The sequence below is a fragment of the Scatophagus argus genome, chromosome 18 (assembly GCF_020382885.2).
Source record: "Scatophagus argus isolate fScaArg1 chromosome 18, fScaArg1.pri, whole genome shotgun sequence".
In the NCBI taxonomy this organism is placed as follows: Eukaryota; Metazoa; Chordata; class Actinopteri; family Scatophagidae; genus Scatophagus; species Scatophagus argus.
In genome coordinates, this window is record NC_058510.1 from 4,340,814 (window position 1) to 4,362,199 (window position 21,386).

The 21,386-nt window shown below is 42.2% G+C and overlaps 3 protein-coding genes across 4 annotated transcripts in view; 2 read left to right on the forward strand and 1 right to left on the reverse strand.

The window, feature by feature from the left end:
- myripb (myosin VIIA and Rab interacting protein b) overlaps positions 1 to 19,305 on the reverse strand; it is a 120,988-nt gene extending 101,683 nt beyond the window's left edge. The window contains exons 1-2 of one of the 2 annotated variants that reach the window (XR_006841405.1): positions 19,187 to 19,305; positions 18,588 to 18,726 (exon numbers count right to left, since the gene is read on the reverse strand). The gene's annotated coding sequence lies outside the window, so the exon portion shown is untranslated. Of the gene's footprint in view, positions 1 to 18,587; positions 18,727 to 19,186 lie in introns of those variants that run through there. The other variant, XM_046371014.1, reaches the window with a different exon arrangement.
- Positions 6,665 to 11,071, forward strand: si:dkey-12l12.1. The gene is made up of 6 exons (XM_046371020.1): positions 6,665 to 6,949; positions 8,690 to 8,737; positions 9,639 to 9,749; positions 10,057 to 10,173; positions 10,419 to 10,499; positions 10,586 to 11,071. The coding sequence occupies exons 1-6, from the start codon at positions 6,827 to 6,829 to the stop codon at positions 10,655 to 10,657; spliced, it is 552 nt and encodes a 183-aa protein (XP_046226976.1). The 5' UTR covers positions 6,665 to 6,826; the 3' UTR covers positions 10,658 to 11,071.
- Positions 18,246 to 20,859, forward strand: ndufb4 (NADH:ubiquinone oxidoreductase subunit B4). The gene is made up of 3 exons (XM_046371022.1): positions 18,246 to 18,780; positions 19,765 to 19,908; positions 20,707 to 20,859. Exons 1-3 carry the CDS (start codon positions 18,604 to 18,606, stop codon positions 20,767 to 20,769), a joined length of 384 nt encoding a protein of 127 aa, XP_046226978.1. The 5' UTR covers positions 18,246 to 18,603; the 3' UTR covers positions 20,770 to 20,859.
- The last annotated feature ends 527 nt before the right edge of the window (positions 20,860 to 21,386 follow it).

Here is a 21,386-nt window from a genome sequence, read left to right on the forward strand (position 1 = left end):
ACCTCTGTTGAGTGGAATTATATGTGATTACCTTCTAAATGGGTAATTATTAAAAGGCAGATGTTAATAATCCCGTAAGCATAATCAGTTATTTCCCGTTCAGTGTGAAACAATTAGTAAAATACAGAGTTTGCCGTAACTGCTATCAAAGTATTAAAGGCCTGGATACCACTGTGTCAGAGTATTGATTTTGGATTAAAGCTTGAGTCTTTTCCCCCCACAGTAAGATGAGCAAAATTTTTCCCACCTCTGTCGAATTGTTCAGTCTGCAGTTGCTCAGCTCATTCCACTGAAACATACATTTTCTTGTGTTTGTCAGTGACGAGGTGGAGGTGAAGCCTCTGCCTACTCAGCATGACTAATTGCCCATAAGTGGCCATTCCAGTGTTGGAAACAAAGCATCACAAATACCAAACAAACACTGTGAGTCACTCCATGCATTGTGCTGTTATTCACAGCATGGCGTAAGGGGAAGAAGAGGTATTTACTTTAACAGGGAGAGGGGAGAGGATGCCTCATATTTATTATTTTTACATCTGATGAACAGACAGACGTATTTGGCTGTTGTCAGAAATCCCCAGGGTGGAAGGAGCTTCAGCGGAAGAGAATCATTTCCCCTGTTACTGCTAATAAACAAGAGCTGATTATCCTCTGGGTTGAGTAATGAGTTAAAGCAGGAGCTGAGGAAAATCACACTCATAATAGAAAACAACCACCTCACCTCCTGAATACACTACACACAGCTATGGCTGTCAGCACTGGATGGAGCCAGTTTGTTCAGGTGGCGCAATACGCCTTCAGAGCAGATGTTCATTAACACACATTTGCATTTGAACAAGCAAGAAAAGAAAAATGCAATGCGTGAATATGGCAGGTCATGGAAAATAAAGCATGTGGACAGCAGAAGGTCAGATATTCCTGTGAGGAACGGTGGCCTGAAGGTTTAAAGCGTCTAAGAGTATGAATGTTCTTCTGTTTTCTGAACAGATTCCATTTGACTCTGTTTGTCATGTACAGTGCAAAGCTTTCCACATGAGCTTTCAAAAGATGTTCCTCTTGGCCTCCATTAGCCCCAAACTAATTCTTTTCCCTTGCAGTGTTTAGAAACCACAACATATTGACTGTCTGGTCAATCTCCTTCCAGACTAAATTAGTCACACAGCACAGAAGCCTGCTAAGCCCCCTCCTTCGCTGTGTTTATTTCACAAATGTGGATGAGTGAGAGTAAATTTGCCAGCCACTCCACTTCCCGGTTTGCTTGCCAATAGTTTTCTGCAGCCAAGTTTAGTCGCAGCTGTTTACAAAAGAGGTGTTTTTGTTGCTAGCCACCAAGCCCTGCAAGATATTTCTGTAAAAGATCCGAGATTTAGCAACATTTGTTAACACATACCACCAGCAAAGGAGCACTCAAACCCAGACTATCATCATTTCTGCAGCCTGTGAGTGCACGTCTTAGGAAGTGTGAATGAATTGTTTATGGCTTCGGCTTATTTTATCCGCCGGTCTGAAGATACATAATCAGTAGAGTCCACAAATCCATTAGCTCAATGCACACAAGCACCATTTAAATAATGCCACATTTTAAAGCTGCGCTAATCAATTTTTTTATCCAAACAATAAATGAAAAATCATGACTTGGAGGCAGCTGTTTGCTTACAGATTTGCAACACAAATCTTAAACAGGGATAATATATCTAAGCACTTTAAAACTTTTTTCCAAAGTGAATGCTTCTTAGTTTAATCAGTTGGCAGATGTGTGACAATTTCTATAAAGTACTATGCAGCTAACAGCAGAAATAAGAGATGGACAGACGTCGGATGTTTTTTTCTGTCACTTGAGATCTTTTTTTTTTTTTGACTGGTTTTTAACATATGCACCACAACCCCTCTTCAACAAAGTAGCACAATGGCATGGAAGCCTATGGATAACAAGAGCAATGTCTAACAATTTTTACCACAGTCCTGCTACTGTGATTTCTCTTCCACTCTGGGGAGTCGATTTGTCGCTGATTAATAAGGGCCACAAGATTTACAAGTTTTTAGTATGCTGATAAAGCAGCACATAAAATGACAAAAGTCCTCACTTCAGCAGGAAGACGTCTGACATGTGGTCCAGGGTGAAAAGCCACCCAATCAGTTTAGAAAAGCAACCAGGCTTGTAAGTGGATGATAACAGAACAAACATAGAATTTCAGATTCATTCCACGTGTCCACAAAGACAAAAAGATCATTTCAGCCTCTATCTGCCTCAAAAGACCTCATCCACATAAAAACATCTTTGTGAATCCATATTCTCCCAATAAAACCAGACACTGATGTCAGCTGTACTCTTGTTGTGACACGTATGTAATAATGCTGCACGGAAAAGCAGTTCATCAGCACACACGTCAAACCGAGCTCGTCCACACCTTGTCTCACCCAGACACAGACACGGTCGGCTCGCTCCTCTCGTCAAAGGCTCCTACCCTGCAGTGGCATTGTTTGAATCCAACTCCTAGCTGCCATGGCAACCAGAGCGGTGAGAGAATGGGATATAAATGGGAGCGAGTGAGAGGGCACGACCCATACTATGTCTGACACTCTCTCATGATATCGTGTTTTGTATTCTGGCTGAATGAACAATGGTCGGCGTGCTGTAGCAATAACCTGAAAAATTGGGTCTAATGGCTGTGATTTAGTTTTGTTTACTCGTCTCCTTCAAACAGTTCTCCCTATTCAGGTGCTGATTTTCTTAAGTTTCCATATGCTTGTCAGTGATCACTGGCCCAGCGGTTCCCAAAGTGCTGGGCAAAGGGCGCACTAGAATTTCTCCATTTCCCTTTAATGAAAATAGCTGCTGTTTAAGAGTGTTGAAGTCTTTCAGGGTGGAGTTATTCTTTTACCTTGACTATATTTCTGTCAACAAAGCTTATGACTGGAAAAATAAATGTTAGCAATCATATGTGACTGTCGCAATTTGTCAGTCGTTACATCAAAACCTCCAAAAAATTATTGTAAAGTAATATAATCCATCAAATCATATCGTAAACAAGACCCTCAGTGGTGTATCCATGTGTTATTACGGATTAATGTTTCATTATGTGCCTGCCCTCTTTTGGCCGCTTTTATGACGTAAGACAGTGGAGTTTCCCACAGTTTTAAAACCAGCTGAGATGTTTGTGTATGCGCGTCGAGTCATTTCAGAGCACCCAGCCAAAGTGACTTACGATTTAACTGATTATCTGCAGGCTGAATGCTTTCTCCTCCTGGGAGCTTTTATGTCTAAACTGATAAGTTATGGTGATCTGTAGATGGATCTCGAGGACTACATTTGAAATAAAGTCATATTTCATCTGTCTGGTGTGGGAAAATGAGAGCTGTGATTGCTGAGTGCCTTTTTCATTTAATAATATGAGATGGATATTCAGTAAGAGATTAAAGCCAAATACTGTTGGTAACTGATAGAATATTAACTTTGAGTCAAATGATGGCTCCTCTGTGTGAGCAGGCTAATGCTCAAACAGCCAAGGACACACACAGAAAAGGAAATGTAGGAGGTCAGACAGTAATCCCTCTTTGTTCAGTGACAAACACACAAATTGCAGCATGGCCGTACTGTTTTCCTCCAGCCTCATCCTTGACTTCCTCTAATGTTTCCACATGAGAGGATTGAAAGCCTTGTTGATTTTCTTTCCATCGCACCTTTGACAAAGGTGTTTCCAAAGCAGCCGCACAGAAACAATAAGAGGGCAACATGCGGACTATTGATTTGCGATCAGACCTACGAGCCTGTCCAGTTGTACAGTGAGGAGAGGCAGACAACTCGGTCATAGTTCTGTAGGTTGTTTTTCTTTCTTGTTCAGACAGAGTGAAAAGCAAATTGCCGTAAAAGAGACGTAGATCTCTGTGAGCTGAGAAGGTTCAGGCACATTGCAGGATGTTATGAATTTATTTCTTAAACACACAGAGAGAAAAGGGAGAGAGACCAGTGGGAAATAACAGAGAGGACTGGAGTTAGCTTTCAGCTAACACACAGCTGGTACATTTAGGTCAGCTCTTGCAGCTCTGAATGCACGTTTGAGAGAAAAATTGTCTCAATAGCTAGAAGTTGTATGGAATACGTTTATGTCCTTCCTCGCTGAGGTTTGGATGAAAGATTGATATCATTGTCACATCTTTTTGTTCAATTCAATATCAGACTAGAAAAAGTCCACGTGTCCCATGTGAGGCCAAACGATACCACGATACTCCTAAACCTAGCCAACAACCTCGCCTCCTTGTGTTAACGACGTGTTAGAAAAGCTTTCATTTCCCCTTTTTCATTTCACGTCAAATCTTGACAGAGCCAGGCTAGCTGTTTCCAGTATTTATGCTACGCTAACTGTCTCCTGGCAGTAGCTGCAAGAAGAATGAATGCTTCTTTAGCAATTAAACAGGCTGGATTCTCAACAAAACAAATTTTATATAAATTAATAAATAAATTTGCCTCAAGTCTCGGTAGTTTTACTAAAGACTAGCTGTTCACAGAAATTGTCCGTAAGATATGGCTGAGGTGTATGAATTACACAGAGTAACAGGGACAATGTTTCTGGGAAGAAATGATCCTGTTGAACTCCTGCTCTGAAATATCTCAAAATCTGGGCAAATAAAACCAAGTTTCCGAACAGATACCATTAGAGTTACACGAGAAAATGTTTCTCTGTAATTTCGGTGAACCAACCCTTTAACAATTGGCGCAGACAGAGAGTCGATGTTTCAATTACATAATCCAAAACAACCATTACTTTATGAGTCATGTCTCCTAATCCAGATGTTGTTTCCTAAGTCACATTTCCTGTTTTCTCTCATCTCTCATCCTGCTGCCAAACAGCTTTGTTGCTTGCCCTCACACACAGACACATTTCTACCACTATTCATGTGTCATAAATTACCTGTCTTTTCATCTCAGGTCAGAGCTGACAGTGGGGAAAAAAGACCTTTTTTTCCTCTTACAAGGTCAACAGCTGCTAGCTGTACAGCATCATCCTCAGACACATTGACAGCAGCTCAAAGCAGAGCCACTGACGAATGACACTTCCCATTGGGAGGAAGGCAAGGCAAATACAGAGAGAGGCTCTGCTTAGCAATTTTTACAGTTAACTCACTGAGCTGCATTAGAAAGTTACTTGAAACTTGAAAGTGTGGAGTGAATACTAGTGATTTGGAGTATGAAATAAGTCCCCCTCGCTGTGATTACAGCCTCTTTACATGGCCACATTGTGGTCTGTGAGAGGTTAATGTAAACTTGTAACCTTGGTAACATGATTTCAACATGCCTATGAGAAGTCATCTGATGTTTTCTTGAACTTAAATAGACTGAAATCAATTGTTCGGTCTGGCCAGTAAAATAGCTGACGTTTTTGTACACTCGTAGTCTCAGGTCTGTTTTGGATTGGCTGTCAAGTCGCCTGACTAAACATGTTCTCCATCAGTTCACATCCATTAGCCTGTAGCTGTCTAGCCAGCGGTCTCGCCAAACCTCCAGGGAGAAGTTTGCAACTATGGTTCCTCGACAGCATTGAACATATCTCAGAAAAATAGGAGGGGAGGGAGGGGTTGGACAAACATCTTTCATTCTCCCAAATCTCCCAAACTGTGACTCACTGGGAAATTGTCAGAGACACTGCAGATGCTTTCACAATCTTAACCCAAGTTTGCTGAGTAAGAAGCAACATCTTTCACTGATATGCTAGAGGAAAGGAAAGTGGTGTATGGGCTTGTCTTGGACAGGAAACAAACTTTTAATTCCCACAGATTTCACGGAGTCGGAGTGGGAGAAAATTCCCTCCTGACCCACAGCCTGAGGCTTGAAGGCTTGATTCTCGTCTCCCTCTCTCACTCTTTCCATCCTGTAACACACCTTGAGACAGGGTGCCTATTCATCTGCAACTTGCCCCATCAGGAGATGCTTTCTTTATGCTGTGCTATGTTTTAAAGACCATATAAACTCCAGAGGAGGTACATTAACTCTCCTCAACATGCTTTCCAGATAATGTAAAACACAATGTACAACTTTAAGAGAATTAGAACATTCTTTCAGTGTTTCAGCTTTTCTCCCCCAGTTGATCATGAGCAGTTTCCCCGCAACATAATAAACCTATCGTGATCGTTATCCACGTCTCACAATTGTAATTTCATCTCTGTCGCCTGTGTTCAGTCAACAGTACTCTTGTAGACTGAAAGTGGATGGATTGACAGTGTGCATAGCTGCTGTTTATTCCACTGAGAAGTCTGCTGAAGAGTAATTACTGTAATTCTAAAAGGCTTATTGAAGTGTTTGGATCAGTGCAGAACTGTATAAACAGCACAAGGAAAGACATTCATCTACACTGAGCCCGCAGACAAATTCACCGCATAATGCAGCATTTCTTCAAGACATTACAAGAAGCAAACCACCAATTTTTCATTTGTTATGTACATAGGTTTGACAACACAACTCTCTCTCTCTCTCTCTCTCTCTCTCTCTCTCTCTCTCTCTCTCTCCCTCTGCTCTGTATTACTTACACACACACTTTGGCAGGAGCTACAGTGCAGGCATAAGTGGAAAATGTCCTTTGTACTCCTCTTAGCGTAGGTTCAGTTGAGTAGGGGGAGATTTTTAAAGGGGAGGCCCCTTAAGATGTCTGACATGCTTCTGCAGGACCGCAGGCCACTGGCTGGCGCATAGCACAGGCTTGTGGTGGGCTGTTTGTCTGCGTGAAGCTGGCATGGCCTCCAGTTCCCCTGCATCTGGTCCCCATTAGCAGAGGCGAGAGTATAAAGCAGGGAGCTGACAGGGGCTGGGAACACTCGAGTTCCTGCCTGGATCATGGGGTTTACTATCTGGCTGTGCGTGCTCTGCCTGCAGGCGAGCCTGCTGTCACACGCCCTCGACTGCTCAGGAGCAACACAGGGAGAGCTGTGTGTCAGTGGACAGACCGCAGACGGACAGGTAAGAGACATGCTCCTAATGCATGTGATAGTTAGGGGAAGACAGTGGCAACCAAGGTGTTTATTAGGTAATAGTCATCATGTGTGTTGTTGTGACACAACAGGGGAAAGTGCAGCCTGTTTGAGTCTGTTTAAATGCTGTTTGCCGGACCAGACGTCATAATAACTAACTTTCCTTGCGAATGAAGGCAAAAATAATATGATTTATCAGCGTTTTCTCCCTGAAAGGACGCCACAGGACACTTTGTGTGATGCAAGCTGGCAGGGAGAAATCAGTCTGATATTTAGTTTAGGAGAACAGCATGTTTGATATTGTGAAATGACAAAACAGTCAGCCTTTTTTGCTATCTCAAAACTTAAAAATCTGCCTCTAACTTGTTTGTTTGCTTTATTTCAGTCATTTTACAACTCATTGAAATAAAATACATATATAAATTAAACACAGATAAGCAATAGTAAGTCAGAGTATTCAGAAAAGAAAAAAAACCTCATTTGATTCTTTTAAAAAACATTCCTTCAGTGCAATTAAATGGGGTTTAATTAGGGAAATCATTCAGTATTCACCTTATCAGTCAATTTTATTGATGAAAAGAATAATAACATTATAACGCTCACGTTTTCAGTTTTGAATTGAGTTTTTGCCCAGTGTTCATGCGGTAGCTCGGGTCAGAGGAAGCCAGTAACTCTGCTGGAATGTAAGTTCACTCTGACTCCTTCCAAAGAAGCTGCTGTGACGATTATAGTGGTCAGGAGTGTTTCATGATGGCAGGAGACGTGTACAGTCTAACCCTGACCTGTGGAAATGTATAATTTTTTTTTCTTACACAAACAAACTCTCATTGTAATGATTTTTACAGCCATAATGCCAGCAGAACAAAAATACATCCCTCTGTGGAACAAAATCTTTCAGCTCCCTTTTTTGGCTTTTCATGTGGCTGGCGGCTGTTATACTTTAAACTTGTGGTGAGCATTTTTCAGTGGACAGTCCTCATGTTATGTCCAAAGTAATCACCCTCTTCTGGACAACGGATTCAACAGCTGCAGGGAGAGAGGAGGCTTTTCACCCACACATGAAAGGCTTTTCACTGGGCATTCAGTTCCATCCGAGGGACTTTGTGCCACATATGTGCTTTTCTTCAGGAGTTATTCGTATTGTAATTACAGCATGCGCAAATTTTAAGCTTCACATGTGGTGGGAACTAACTAATACCCGATGGAGCATCTTTTCAGAGGCTTAATTTGGTTTAGTTTACATGTGTTTCGCCTTTTCCCACCGAGGTCACTTGTGTTTATCGTGGAGTGGAATACAGTGAATGAGTACTTTATGGAACTCATAACAGCACATAACAGCTGAAAGCCAGATGGATTGTGCCAGGTTTTGATGCAGCCTGAGTTTTGCTTCTTTTCCCACACAAACACACACTCCCTGTGCATATACACAAAACAGCCAGAAGATCACAGAAACGCTGGCGACTTACGAAGTGGAGAATTGTTTGTCTTGGTACATAAAGACATCAGTTGTGGCATTTAGTCATACAAGACACAGTTTGTCTTAGCAAGTGGACTTTTTTTCTACTTAACCAGCATGGGGGACTCTATTACTGAATGCTCACATATTCAGAAATAGTTTTAATAGCTTTTCACAGCATGCAATGACGGTAGTACATATGAAAACAATGTACTGTATTGTGCTGCAGTTTTTCAAAAATATTAATTTAACTCTTGAACCTCTCCTCTTCAGTATGATGAGCAGAAGCAGCAGAGGGCGCTACCCTTGGCTGAAGGACTGGTACGTGCCACCACTGTCTCACTTTCTATGCTACTCAGGATTATTGCCTCAGTCTGAATCCTGCAGTTCTCCTGAAGAGCAGGTTTAACTCCCAGCAAGGGGAAAGAAATCATGGCACTACAAAGATGAGAACGAATCAAGTAACAGAGGGAAATTAATAATGATATGATGTAATTGCGACACAAGTTATCAAACAGTGAAACCATAGAAGTATCGTAGTCCTTGAACCCGTTACGAACGCGCACACACACTGCAGCAAATTCTCAAATATTCCACAAAGCTCATTCCAGAACAAAAACTAAAGCAATCCTCATAATATAGGTCAACAGCAATCACTGTAAGCACTTTAATTGGCGTCACAAGTGATTGCGAGGCAAATATTTTACAGCTAGTGTTGTTTTTTTTGTTTTTTTTAACAGAGTGGAAAAACAGAAGGAGCAGGAGATTATTATCCCACACTGGAAACAGTATTTTTATTACCACACTTGTTAAACTTAGGGAGAACAAAAGCACTGATGGAGTTGAGGCTCTGTGGTACCGTAACAAATTTATCACAGAGTGCTATTTGGAAAACTGAAACCTGCTGTTTTTCAAAGCAACCATCCATTTATGAGGAAGCTGAGTGGATCAATGGCAGCACTTCGATTATGTGTGGATCAATGGAGAAATGCAGGAATTGGTGGGGCTACTGACAATTAAGAATTTGCTGTTTCCTCCTCTTAACGCTAGTGTTTGGTTGCCAATAAAAAAAAGAAACAGAAGACTATAAGTAAGGACGAGGACAGTACAGAGCAGGACAAGACGTGAGACTGATGCTGTTTGCCACGCAGGAAGAGACGTGCAGGAGCTGGTGCTTCACTCTGTGGTTGTGGATGTGGTTGTGACTCTCTCACCCTTGTAGGCTTCGTTCAGACGTAAGAGACAGTTGGAGCAGAGGGGTCCCACGCACCTGAGTCACTCCAGCCTGCCGGGGGCCGTTTCTGTCAGAGGCTTCCCTAACACTCTCATCCAGGTAAACCACATTTGTTAGTCACCCAGGAGTCAGAGTGAGCTGTGAGCAATGAGTGGGAGGTGGGGACTGGTTCACAGCGGTGGCTGCCGCTGCTGCCAAAGGTCCAGTGGAGTTTTAGTCATGCTGTGTCATCATCTGTACATGCTCAAATCCACAGAAATGGCAGGATTTGGTCACCAACTTTACATAGAAAAAAAAACATTGCCATATAAGAGCATCTGTGTTAGAATGGAATTACAGTGAGAGGAGGACAAACGTGTTTGTTTCCCAGATTTAATGTGCTCGAATCCCTGCTTCTCTTTCTCAGGCTGACAGGTCCAGACGACACTTGGCTCAAATTGCAAATAAGAAAAAGAACAAGCGTAAATCCCGCGTCGGCTCCTTCTCCCTCCTTAGCAACAATAAGACATCCAACCCCCTACAGGTGAGTCTCCATGGCACGAAGCCACCTAACTGGGTTTTACTGCACCACTTTGGTCTACAGACTGAAGCAATATTTTTGTTATGGCCTTTTGATATCAGACGGTCATTCAGACAGTGTCCTTTCAGTTATTCAGTTGAAAATTTTCACACTAATCTCTTCCCCGATGCCGAAATAAGCCGATGTCCTCACAGAAAATGTCAGCTGTTAATAAAAAAACGCTCTTCTGTACGGGACTTCATTTCCAGGTGATCAGAGCGAGGAGACAGGTGAAGATGGAGCCATCCAAGAGGGGCAACTCAGGTCGCTCTGGGGCTTTCTCTGTCCTGGTGAGTCATCATATGCTCTTTATGCTCCTCAACATGAGTGCACCTCCTCTGATGAATATTTACACGACTTGTTTTGTGCTTTCCAGGGAGATCCTCAGAATGATGGAGAGAACGACAGACCCAAAAGAAGCACACAGAAGATGAGTGCTACAAAATGAAATGGCCTAAAGCCTAACAACGAGTGTGCGCGGTACAAACGTGTGCACATTTGGCTAAAAACCATGTAAACAAACTGAAGATTGGTATGAAAATCTGACGAATGAGAACTCCTCTGTTTACTTGGTCTGAGTAATTCTGATGCGTGTTCACAATTGCCGTTTCAACTTTAAGCGAGCTTAATTGTATCAGCCAGTCTGCACTTTTAGGATACTTTTAATGTACTATTTTAAGTTACTAATATATTCCTGCATGTTATGAACTCACAACACAAAAGATCCCATATTAATATTCCATTTTGCCATTTGGTTGTAACCTATTTAATCACAGATTCCTTATGAAGATGGGGGGTATATTTTTGCAGTCCTATTTCTTGTGTTGTTGTATCAGATTTCAATAAAAGTTTAGTGGAGACATGTGGTGTTAAGGTCTTTAAACACTGAACACTTTATGCTCCGCTGGAGCCTTCTCCATGAAACTGGATAATAGTTTTTACACTCAGAGCTCCATTAAGAAATTGTATTACAGTTTTTGTAGCTGCTGAGTCTTTCCCTCTCCCTCGCTTTCCTAGAATAACACAATTTTACCACACAAGGGTCTGTGAAAGTGCCTACAACTGATTCATAGAATAAAACATCACAGGGCTGAAACACCTCTAAGTGGCCAGTTACAGATGGAAAGTGTTACAGGTATTGTGCATGGCTGGCAGAGACGGCAGGGGGATAAACCTTTTCAGTGAAAGGCCCTGAACCATTTGCATTAGAGCAGCCAAGGGCAAATAGCCTGCGTGTGTGAGAGAGAAAGAAAAAATCTAAATGTAGTCCAGACCATCTGTTTCAGGAGGCAAACTTTGTCTATTTAAATGTCTTGTGTCATTTTTAATTCATTTTGGCTGGGAATGGAAACACAGTATATGGTCTGGACCAGAGGATTTGTTTGAGTGTTTCTGCAGGACACTGACGTAAATGTGTGCACAGAATCTGATCTTAGTGGGCAGCTCTGCATCCGGGCCTCCAACTATTTACAGATCAGATTGAACTAAATCACCTGTGTCACAACTCAAAGGAAAACAGCGTACTGCACTGACAATAATGGGTTAAAAACAAACAAACAGGTGAAAAAAAAAGACAGCCAAAATTGCATTCAGGCCACTGGAAAGTATGAGGCAATCTGATGAGGAAAATACGCCTGAGTAAAAGTGGAAGGCAATCTAAGTGAATGGAATGACTCATCCTGAGCTTATTTACTGATCAAAGCCCTCAGCTCATGACGTAGGCATGCAGCACTCACACTCTCGTGGTTTTATACACAAACAGTGGGAAAGGGGAAAAAATAACCCAACAGAATGTTATTTATAAACTCGATATTTTCCCTGAAGCACATAATGGAGGCTGAATCTGCTTCAGCAGCTCGCTCTGGCTGAATACAGATACCCTGCATTAGCAGGTTGTGATCTGCCTCTGTGTTGTCTTGGTGACAAACCACCACAGGATGCCATTGTGATTTCTCCGAAACATCAATGCTCTGATAAAGACCAACATCTTATTATTCCTGTTAAGAAACAGCCTCATGCTCCTCTGTCATCATCTGATGTGACAGCTGTCAGCAGGCTATCACTGACTGAACCTCAGGCCTAATGCATCAAACTCCCCGTTAATGACCTGATGGAACCAGGAAAAAGTGTCAGAGCATGCGTATTAGTTGCACACAAACGTATCCATCCTAAAAAAAATAAATAAATAAAAAAGCCATATTACTGCCCACAGAAACGCTGTAAATATAAATAAGCCATGTAAACTCATTTCCCCCGGTGATGTAAATGTTAAATTAAAGTTCAGTCTTCAATCTGAGCATGTGTCACCATGTGTGGTCAACACAAAGGGAATCCTTATGGACTCTGTTCAGTCATTGCGGTTGTGTAATGATGTGTGGCATTGTTTCCGCTTTGCTTTGGGTTCAGTCATCTACTTGAGAACAAAGCTGACGATAATCGCTGCGAACAAAATAATTTGGAAGCCTTCAATCTATAGGATTGTGGTAGGAAATGGAGCAAGCAGAGTGATACATCAGAATTTCCCATAAAAGCTCAGTCAGGTTCATATGTAGTTAGTGGCTTACAGTCAACATCCTTTTCAGGCAGGAGAAACCACGGCATAAGTATTAGTTTCTGTTGACAGGAGCATCTCATTCTGAACAACACGCAATGCTGGGAAAAAACAAGTCAAAAACAAGCTGTACGTTGGCAGTGGGCAGCAGGCTTATCTGTAACAAGGACAGGATTAACTAATATTTTACCGAACAAAACACTACAGTACTGAAAAACATTACTACTTTACTACTAACTTTCAACTGGATCTTGTCTTTTATTTTCTTGAGTGTGAATTACAGTGTTGTCCTATTTAAAGGATAATTCCAACTTATTATAAACTGGCCTTTTTGTAGCTTTGTGGCCATCCCTCACCGAACTGGAACTGGACCCACCAAGGTAAACAACAGCCGCCTGCATAGCCAGCCAGTCATAACTACGTTCATTAAAAATAGCAGCAGAGAAATGATGGCAAGTCTCAAAGCGACTGACACAACTGTACATGTTGCTGTAAGTCAGCTTACAGAAACAACGTGTGAACAAAAATTTGGGGAGGTTTGCTAAGACTGGAAACTGAGGAAAGCAGCTAGTTATTCTAGCTGTGTTCAAAGATAGCAGGTATCCATTTGTTTGCACAAAAATTGATGTGTAGAAATGGTGAATAATTGATTTAGGATGGATTACTTTTAGTAGACCATTTCTTGGTTTGGGGGAACCAGCTGCCAAGCGACCAGCAGAGACTCCAGGAAGTCACTAGTCAGGCAGCGGCCGGTTGGTGGGTTCTGACTTACGTATATCACAGCATATTCTTTGGTCAGTACAACAGAATTGATGGCGAAAACTAAGTTCTAATAAACCAGAATCATCTTTGAACTTTACTGCACCAGGGTGTAAAAGTAACCAAAGGTTTGTACAAATTGCAGACTTTCTGTGAATGTAATCTCTTTGTGACTGACAGTCAAGCCAAGGTATTCCCCACTCAGTATGCCTGGAGTCGCCCTCCTCATCTCCTCTCTGTTCCAGCTGACCTCAGACTGTGACCAGGCTTTCAAGCTGAATTTGGTTCCTTCTCTTCATCTCCTGCCACTCCCCATCAGATCAGATACAGGGTGTTGGCTGTCCTCCCCCCCTCACCTCATGTCGCTCCTCTCTGGCCTGACATCACCTCCCTCAAACAGCCTCCCTAACTGTGCCTGTCAAAGCCTCGTCAAACTGCCGCCACAGCGTCCCAGCCCTGTCACATCACTGTGGCCCTAATGAAGAAAAGACAAAGAGAGAGACAGAGAGAAACACAGACGTATGTGTGACATGTGTAAGTCCTCAGTGTTGTGATGTCAGGTCAATATATCAGCCTGCTGACCTTTCAGCATGTACGGCAGTGAGGGGTTTTATTTATGGGCCAATGTGGAATTCATTGACTTTTCCAGGCTCCTTATTGTCAACAAAGCCTTCGTTTGCACATCCAGAGGCGGTCTGCTATCTGTAGCCCTTTCAGGTTGTCACCAAAAACAAATGTCCACAAAAGTCTGACACTGCCGAAATCTAATTTAGGGGAGAAAAAACTTTGTAATTAGTCTCTAAAATGACATAACCTGACAGTATACGCTGGTTGGATGAAATCATTAATCATGATATGTAAGGAATTCAGAAATAACAGTGTCGGTTTAGGCATGACAAACATGCATTTTTGAGTTCATCTAATAACGCATCTAAAAGTGTTTTTAAAGAATTTCCTTTACCTTATTTGAGAAAAAACAAAACAAAACAACAACAACAACAACAAAACAACTTAGAATCTTTGCCACATTTGGCTTTACAAGGTGCTCCCATGCTGGATGCGAACCCTGACAGCCCAGGCACCAGGAGTCCACACATCCATCACTGTAATTCACAGGCTATAAATGCCTTTTTGTTTGGAGCGAATATTGCCAGAGCAATCTGAAAATGGACGTTAAAGCTGGGCACAGAGATGAACATGGCTGAAAGATAAATGCCGGATTTTGTCAATTCCTTTTCTGGGCAATTCATCTGCGTGGCTCTCCTTGAAGATGATGGATGCCTGCTGAGTCACTGCCACAGGCCAATCTCTGCAGTGCTCAGTACATTAAAGCAGAAAATATTGCTGAGTTTGACCTGCTGCCCACGAACAGGTCCACAGAAAGATGATTTATTAAGAAGGGAATACTCACAGACAGGTTGAATCAATTTCATAGATAGAGATTAGAATAGGATGACAGAAAGAACTGATGACGTTTTGAGAAAGCAGCATTTCTTAAATGTATATCTCTAGGAATAAGGAGCCAGTGCATCATATATATGACTGGTAATGAGACTAAAGAAATCTATGAATAAATTACAATTCAAAGCCTAGTGCAATTCAGTATATGCATAGAAAGGACAAAGCTCCAGAGAAAGAAATAAGTACAGAGGCAGAAACATAACAGGATGCGAGGCAGGTTTGGTTCAGCTGGAGCCAAGTGGGCTGAAACGTGAGGTATGACACGAAGGTCGTCACAGGCTGTGAAGTGGACAGAGCTGTCAGCGGAGAGAGGAGCAGAGAGGGTGGCATAAGGGAGTCGGCCAGGCGGGGGAGGAATTCAAATGAGCCCCAAGTATTTAAAATGGAGCCACAAAGTTGAAAACTTCTTCAAAAGCCTGTGAAAGACAAATACGTCTCCTCAGACCTGAGGAGTCGGCAGGGAGGGATGGGCAGGCTGGGAAAGGTAATATGGGCTTGGGAGGTTGCAAAATGTTGGCTGAAAATAGCCTCCAGCCACCACCTCATTGACTTTGTAACCATTTGTGAAAATTACAAAGGCTCTAAATTGGCACAATTATGTACTGTGGGTGAAAACAAGCGAGGGTGGAAAGGAACATTACATTCCTCAGTTACATTCCTCAAGGGCAACGGAGTAATGGAATCTCTGGGCCAGGACACATTATGAATAAGTACCAAAGAGGAGCATGACACATTAGGTCACTGTCTCTAAGTCTACTTAAACCACTTCAGGGACCTTTGGCGAAAAATAATAAGAAAAGTACTTTTAGCTTGTGGTCGGAAAAAGAAAAACCTACTTCCACTTTCGAAGTCAGACTCGCATGTAGAAGTCATTTCAAAAGAGCAAAACAGCACAAAATGACTTCTGATTTGAGGGAGTGATTAAGTCTTGCCAGGTAGCACAGACTGCTGATAGAAATCATCTATGCCTTTTCATTCCTTATTCATTTCTCAGTGTGCGACTACCTCCATATTGGCATTGCATCCTTATCTCTCTGTTATCATGTCAAAGGCTTTGCACAGTGAGTGCATCAAAATAAACATCAGACAGAGTCACTGATGTATGATAAAGAACAAAATACCAAATTTTGTGTGGAGGGAAAGACATAAAGGGGTGTGGAAGCTGACAGTGAAGGACGCAGGCTGTAAGAAGGGGAAAAAAAGCAACTATTGTGGCCACAGTTCAAAAACTTCCCAAAGTTCAACTCCAAGTCCTGGTGCCAGCCAGGGCAGAGACATATTAATATTTTATTTGAGGCTAAATCTCTCTCTGAACATTATAGAGAGAGACAGAGGGCAGGCTCGCTGGACCGGGAGTGTGGCCGCACATTGAATTTTTGAAGTCATAAATGGATGTTTGAAAACTGCAGAGCGGGTGGTGGTGTTTTAGCGGTCCTGAGAGGACAATAAATCACTTGGTCACACGTACTGTAGTTATGCCTGGATCAAAGAGCTCTCCCAGCATCTCTGCACCACTTAACTCTACAGCTCCAGTGTGAAGTGTAAGAGGGGGGCCAAACAGAGCTTCTGTGTGTGAGAAGTCATATCTGCGTATTGCATCATCCATGCTGCTGAGACCTCTGTGAGCAGGCGCTGTGACAGTTCAGCTTCGCTTAATTTCCATCAGCCTGATGCAATACAACAACCAGATAAACTCTTCCAAAGTGAAAGAAATCTGCAGGAATGCAGAGTACAATACCAGGATGTCTGACCATCTACAGGCAAATCTTGTGCAACAACAAAATAACGTGCAATAATTTGATCTTTGCGTAGGAATTCTTGGGAGATTTCAGTGCACATAGAGGAAAGGAACAGTTCATGCCAGCAGTTCATTAAAGGAATAGGCCACCCCAAAATCAAAATCAATGTATCAAACATATTTGTGATTACTTCTAATGGTTTTTATTCCTTTGTTTTGGTGTGAGCTGCAGGCATTTTGCCAGTAGAGATATCTGCCTTCTATTGAATATAATGACACTATAGGGCAATTCACCCGTGGTGCTCAGAACGTTAAATATATATTATACATATATATATATGAGAAACTGCACAGCAATGTCTCTTTCCGGAAACCATAACCTTTAGTTACTTAAGAAAATCCACACGGATGCTAAAAGGGACATAAGTGGTGAGTTTTTCACGTTTTGTTTTTTTTTTTTTTTTTTGGTGCTTTGTGCCATGTAGTTACACTATAGTCTTATAGGCTGCCTACGAGCTTTACATTTTTTGTCTGTTCCATCGCAGGCTGTCTGAGTCCACCAATTATTTCCATTTAAACCCCTGACAACCATTGCTGTGGTTGTCAAAAACAATAAAAGAGAGTTTTTACTGAGCAGAAATGACGCTGGTACTTAAATGGTTTACATTTGAGTGCAGCTCAGCAGATTCCTCTTCCCTGCTGTTACAAACTCCCTGTGCAAACCTGGAGCTGCAGTTCGTCGACGTTCCTCTGTGGTAGAGTAGTCAGAGCTTGCTAGAGACTGCCCCCTTGTGGTCATGTTCCACAATGCAACATGAGTGAGGGAGAACAACGGCAGACTGCTACATTAAATAATAGTTTACATTATTCCTGTTACATTACATTATTATTATAGTCAGTGAATATGATGCAGTCTATAAGGTACAACATTTACAAGAGGAAAGTGATACGAAAACAAGTATTTATTTCGACAAACACTCTGCACATGAAAGTGCAGCATATGTAGGAGGGCTTGGCTGGATCCCTGCACGAGACCACTGACACGCAGCCCACCTGCTCACCGCTCCTTCTTCACCTGCATCCCCGCAGCAGGGAGTGCTGCCTGCCCTGCGGCCTGGTCCCTCTCTAAGCTCATCAGCCTGGTCTGCTTTAAAACCGCTTGGTATTTTTCATTCATCCGCTTTACTGCGGGTTCGTAGCTGTTGCACTGCACTTTGAGCTTCTTCATCTGCTCGATGAGCCTGTTCTTCTCCTGGACGACACGCTTGTGCTGCAGCCGGCGGAGGTCTCTGGCTTTCTGGATCCTCACCAGAGTCTCAGCTGCGGAAGAGGCTGCCAGTCTGTACTGCTCCCTCTCCCGCTGCGCGTTTCTCAGCTCGCCGTGCAGCCTCTTGTTGTCGGCGTACACCTCTGGTACCACCCCAACCCGTTTTGTATCCAACAACCCTTTCTGCGCCATCTCAGTCCACTCAGTTTGAAAACAATCTAGTGTTTCTGTCATGCCCATTTGGAGGAGAAAGTTGCGTAAAAAGTCGTCCACGGCCTCAGGTTGGTGTGTGATGGGAGTTCTGTTTGGCCTGGGAGCAGCGGCGGCGGCACCGGCCTCTGCTCGGTCCCGGATAGCTGTCACCGTTGCCTCTAAATCTTCCTCCCCCTCTGTCAAACTCCAGTCATCTTCAACAGATATTTCTTCATACTGAAAGTCATCGTCACTTTCAGTCGGAACACCCTCGTCTTTTTCTTGCTTTTTGTTAGTTGCGCTCATGGTTGTCATTGACATATCCAGCGAGAGGAAGTTTGATGTTGCTATAGTGACGAATCGACCGTTCAACGCGAGATCTCAACAGTTCCCGTTTTGCCCCATCCCATCCGTCATCAAACAATCATGGCGGACTACCGAGAGGCGCCCTTGGCCACTCGGCCTAAAACGCTGGACCCAAATGAGTATTTCAACCTCTCACCGGAGCATCGACGGTGCGAAGAGGAGCGGGCAGCACTAAGAGCGAATCTAAAGAGACAGTATCAGATGCAGCTCAACAACCCGCATAGACAAGAGCTCATTGTAAGTGGCTATCTGCTAGCTAGCAATGTCACCCTTTAGAATGGCTCAGGCTACTTGCTAATGGTAGCATGTAAGGGCACACACGTCTCGCAAACCCATTTTTACTTAAATATGTTATTACAGTATGGTATGTATATACAGTATGTTGTTACAGTATGGTATTGCATATCTGTGTGGCTGTGTGAACATGCGGGTCTGATTAGCATTAATGCTATGAGGACGGTTTTATTTTTGACAAACGTCTATGTGTGTAACCCTGGCTTGCTAACTCGAGAAGGTTGTTGACTTTAGTTAAAGTGATTCGGAATGCTTTCAGATATGATAAATCCACAACTGTAAGTACTACTTCAGCTGCTCTGTCATTTTGTCTTCAAAGTTTATGTTCTGAGAGGATTTTTATACTTACATGAGCTGATCTTCAGTATGTCGTCAGTGTTAACGTTCTTTCGTGCAACCACAGTGACTGTAGTTCAGCTAAATCCCCAGCTGCTTCAATCAGGAAAGATGCTGTTAATTAGTTGTTGGTGGCCTGCATTAGTCGACTCATAGTAGACGTTCACATGACCAAAATATGTCCCATGCAATACCAACATACAATTAACTTTCTCTTTTCCCACTGTCTCACTTGGCTACACTTATTTACTTAACACATGTATATAATCCATTTAATATTTTAATTCTACGTCTGTTTTCTCTTTAGTTTTTTTTTTCAGCAGACATTTTGACTTAACATAGCAGGAAAAGCATAGGTATTACCAACAACATTAACAATGGTGTTGTTTTTTAACAGCAAGTCATGACAGTGAGTCCGCATGCACAGTGCCAGGGTGCTGAAAACCAAAGCAGCTCAGTGGAATTCAGCCACCATTAATTTCTACTGTTACACATCCAAAGTACTCTATGTCAAAGTTTTGTGTTGTAAATAATTGTTTGCAGAGATTAAGGTTCATAGATTAATTTAGTTGCATACTTCTGTCTTCACAGGAAGACCCTGCCCTGGTACGCTGGGTGCACGCACGCGCCAACCCCCACCTATACTTCAGGCCCACATTCAAGACATCGCTGCTGGGTACACTGTTTGGAGCTGTGCCTCTCATTGTCCTGTTCTTCGGCTTCAAGGTGGACAGGGTATGAGACAAGATGCGTTGATCTCTCTTTGTTTTATTGTCACAGTGTGTTTAATGAATGAAATGACTTACATGTTGCACTTTAAGCAGCAAGTTCAATAACTGCATTCTTTCTGGACAGCCGAAGTCCGTGTACTACAGATACATTTTTGCATGTTAAGGTTAGTTGGCAATACTTGGTGCCAAACCAGTGGTCAAAACATCAGTGATTTACCTGATGTGATGCAGCATTGGCACAAGAACACATGCGGTAATTTTACTTGTCTTTCAGCACCAGTGTCAGACTTGTTAGTTACTCTTATACACTGATAATGTCATTTGAAAGAATAATTTGGCCTAAAATAATCCTGAAACGTGATTCTTGGTGTGCTGAATGGCATCATAGACATCTGAAAAGCTATTCAGTCGAAGATTGGGGCTCATTATTCCCCTGTGTGTAGGTGTGCAGTTGATCTGGTTTTCTTTTTTTGTCACAGTTCCATTCACATTAGAAATGAATGCTTCACTTGAAATGCTGCCTGCTTTCATTTTCCTCCTCATTGTCATGGAGATTCACCCTCTAAATCCTCACCAATAGAAATTTCAGTGAGAATTTGGTGCAATTGTCACACTGCTGGGCTATCATGTTTGTCTCCTTCACTCCGCTGGGAGGAAAAAATTCGCATGAAAATCATGAAACGCTCACTCATAAAACATGCAGTTGGGAGAATGTCCAGAAGGTGAAGAAGGTGAGGCTGATATGACTTTGTTGCCATGGAAACTGTGTGAACTCATCATGTGTTTGTCATCCGTTTTACAGAATAGGAAGGAGGAGAAGATTAAGGCTGGAACCATCAAGCGCGAATTCAGTTTGTCATCATGAGCTCCGATGTATAAAGACCTCATTTATGTTCTAGTGATACCAGTGCTTGTAATTATTATTATCCAAATAAAGTGAAATCGTCAAAAACAATCATGTGTTTTTCATTGGTGAGGCAAAAGTTTGGTGGCAAAACGCAATGTTCTTAATGTATGCAGGCTTTACGTGTCTACAAACCCGAGTAGACACACAGCAGGAGTGAATTTACATTTTATTTGTCAGTGAAAATGGTTAATGGTTGGTTAATAGTAACATCACCAGCTAAAATTCTTTGCCACATAAGTTAAAATTTGGAAAGTTGAGAAATGCTGCAATATAATATACACAATATAGATGATATACTAAGAAGATTTAGTATTTCCCAATACTAATACTAATAATTTCAAACGCAGTATCCAAAATTCCAATAACTTCCAAGGGATGTGACAGTATGCCAGACAGTATGTACAGATGGATGACATATCTCCACTTCATCCCACTGTACAAAAATCATGCCAAATGCAATTAACTAATTAAAACCAAACATCAGCACGAAAAGAATATCTAAAATGACAGAAATCTTATTTGTAAGATATAGAATATCTTACAAATAAAAACAATCTCAGAAAAATGCAGTGTCA

Coding starts and splice junctions, on each gene's coding strand:
- si:dkey-12l12.1 (XM_046371020.1), top strand. CDS start 6,827: ATGGGGTTTACTATCTGGCTGTGCGTGCTCTGCCTGCAGGCGAGCCTG. Junction 6,950..8,689: donor GACAGACCGCAGACGGACAG/GTAAGAGACATG, acceptor TCTCCTCTTCAG/TATGATGAGCAGAAGCAGCA. Junction 10,500..10,585: donor CTGGGGCTTTCTCTGTCCTG/GTGAGTCATCAT, acceptor TGTGCTTTCCAG/GGAGATCCTCAGAATGATGG.
- ndufb4 (XM_046371022.1), top strand. CDS start 18,604: ATGGCGGACTACCGAGAGGCGCCCTTGGCCACTCGGCCTAAAACGCTG. Junction 18,781..19,764: donor CGCATAGACAAGAGCTCATT/GTAAGTGGCTAT, acceptor CTGTCTTCACAG/GAAGACCCTGCCCTGGTACG. Junction 19,909..20,706: donor TCGGCTTCAAGGTGGACAGG/GTATGAGACAAG, acceptor TCCGTTTTACAG/AATAGGAAGGAGGAGAAGAT.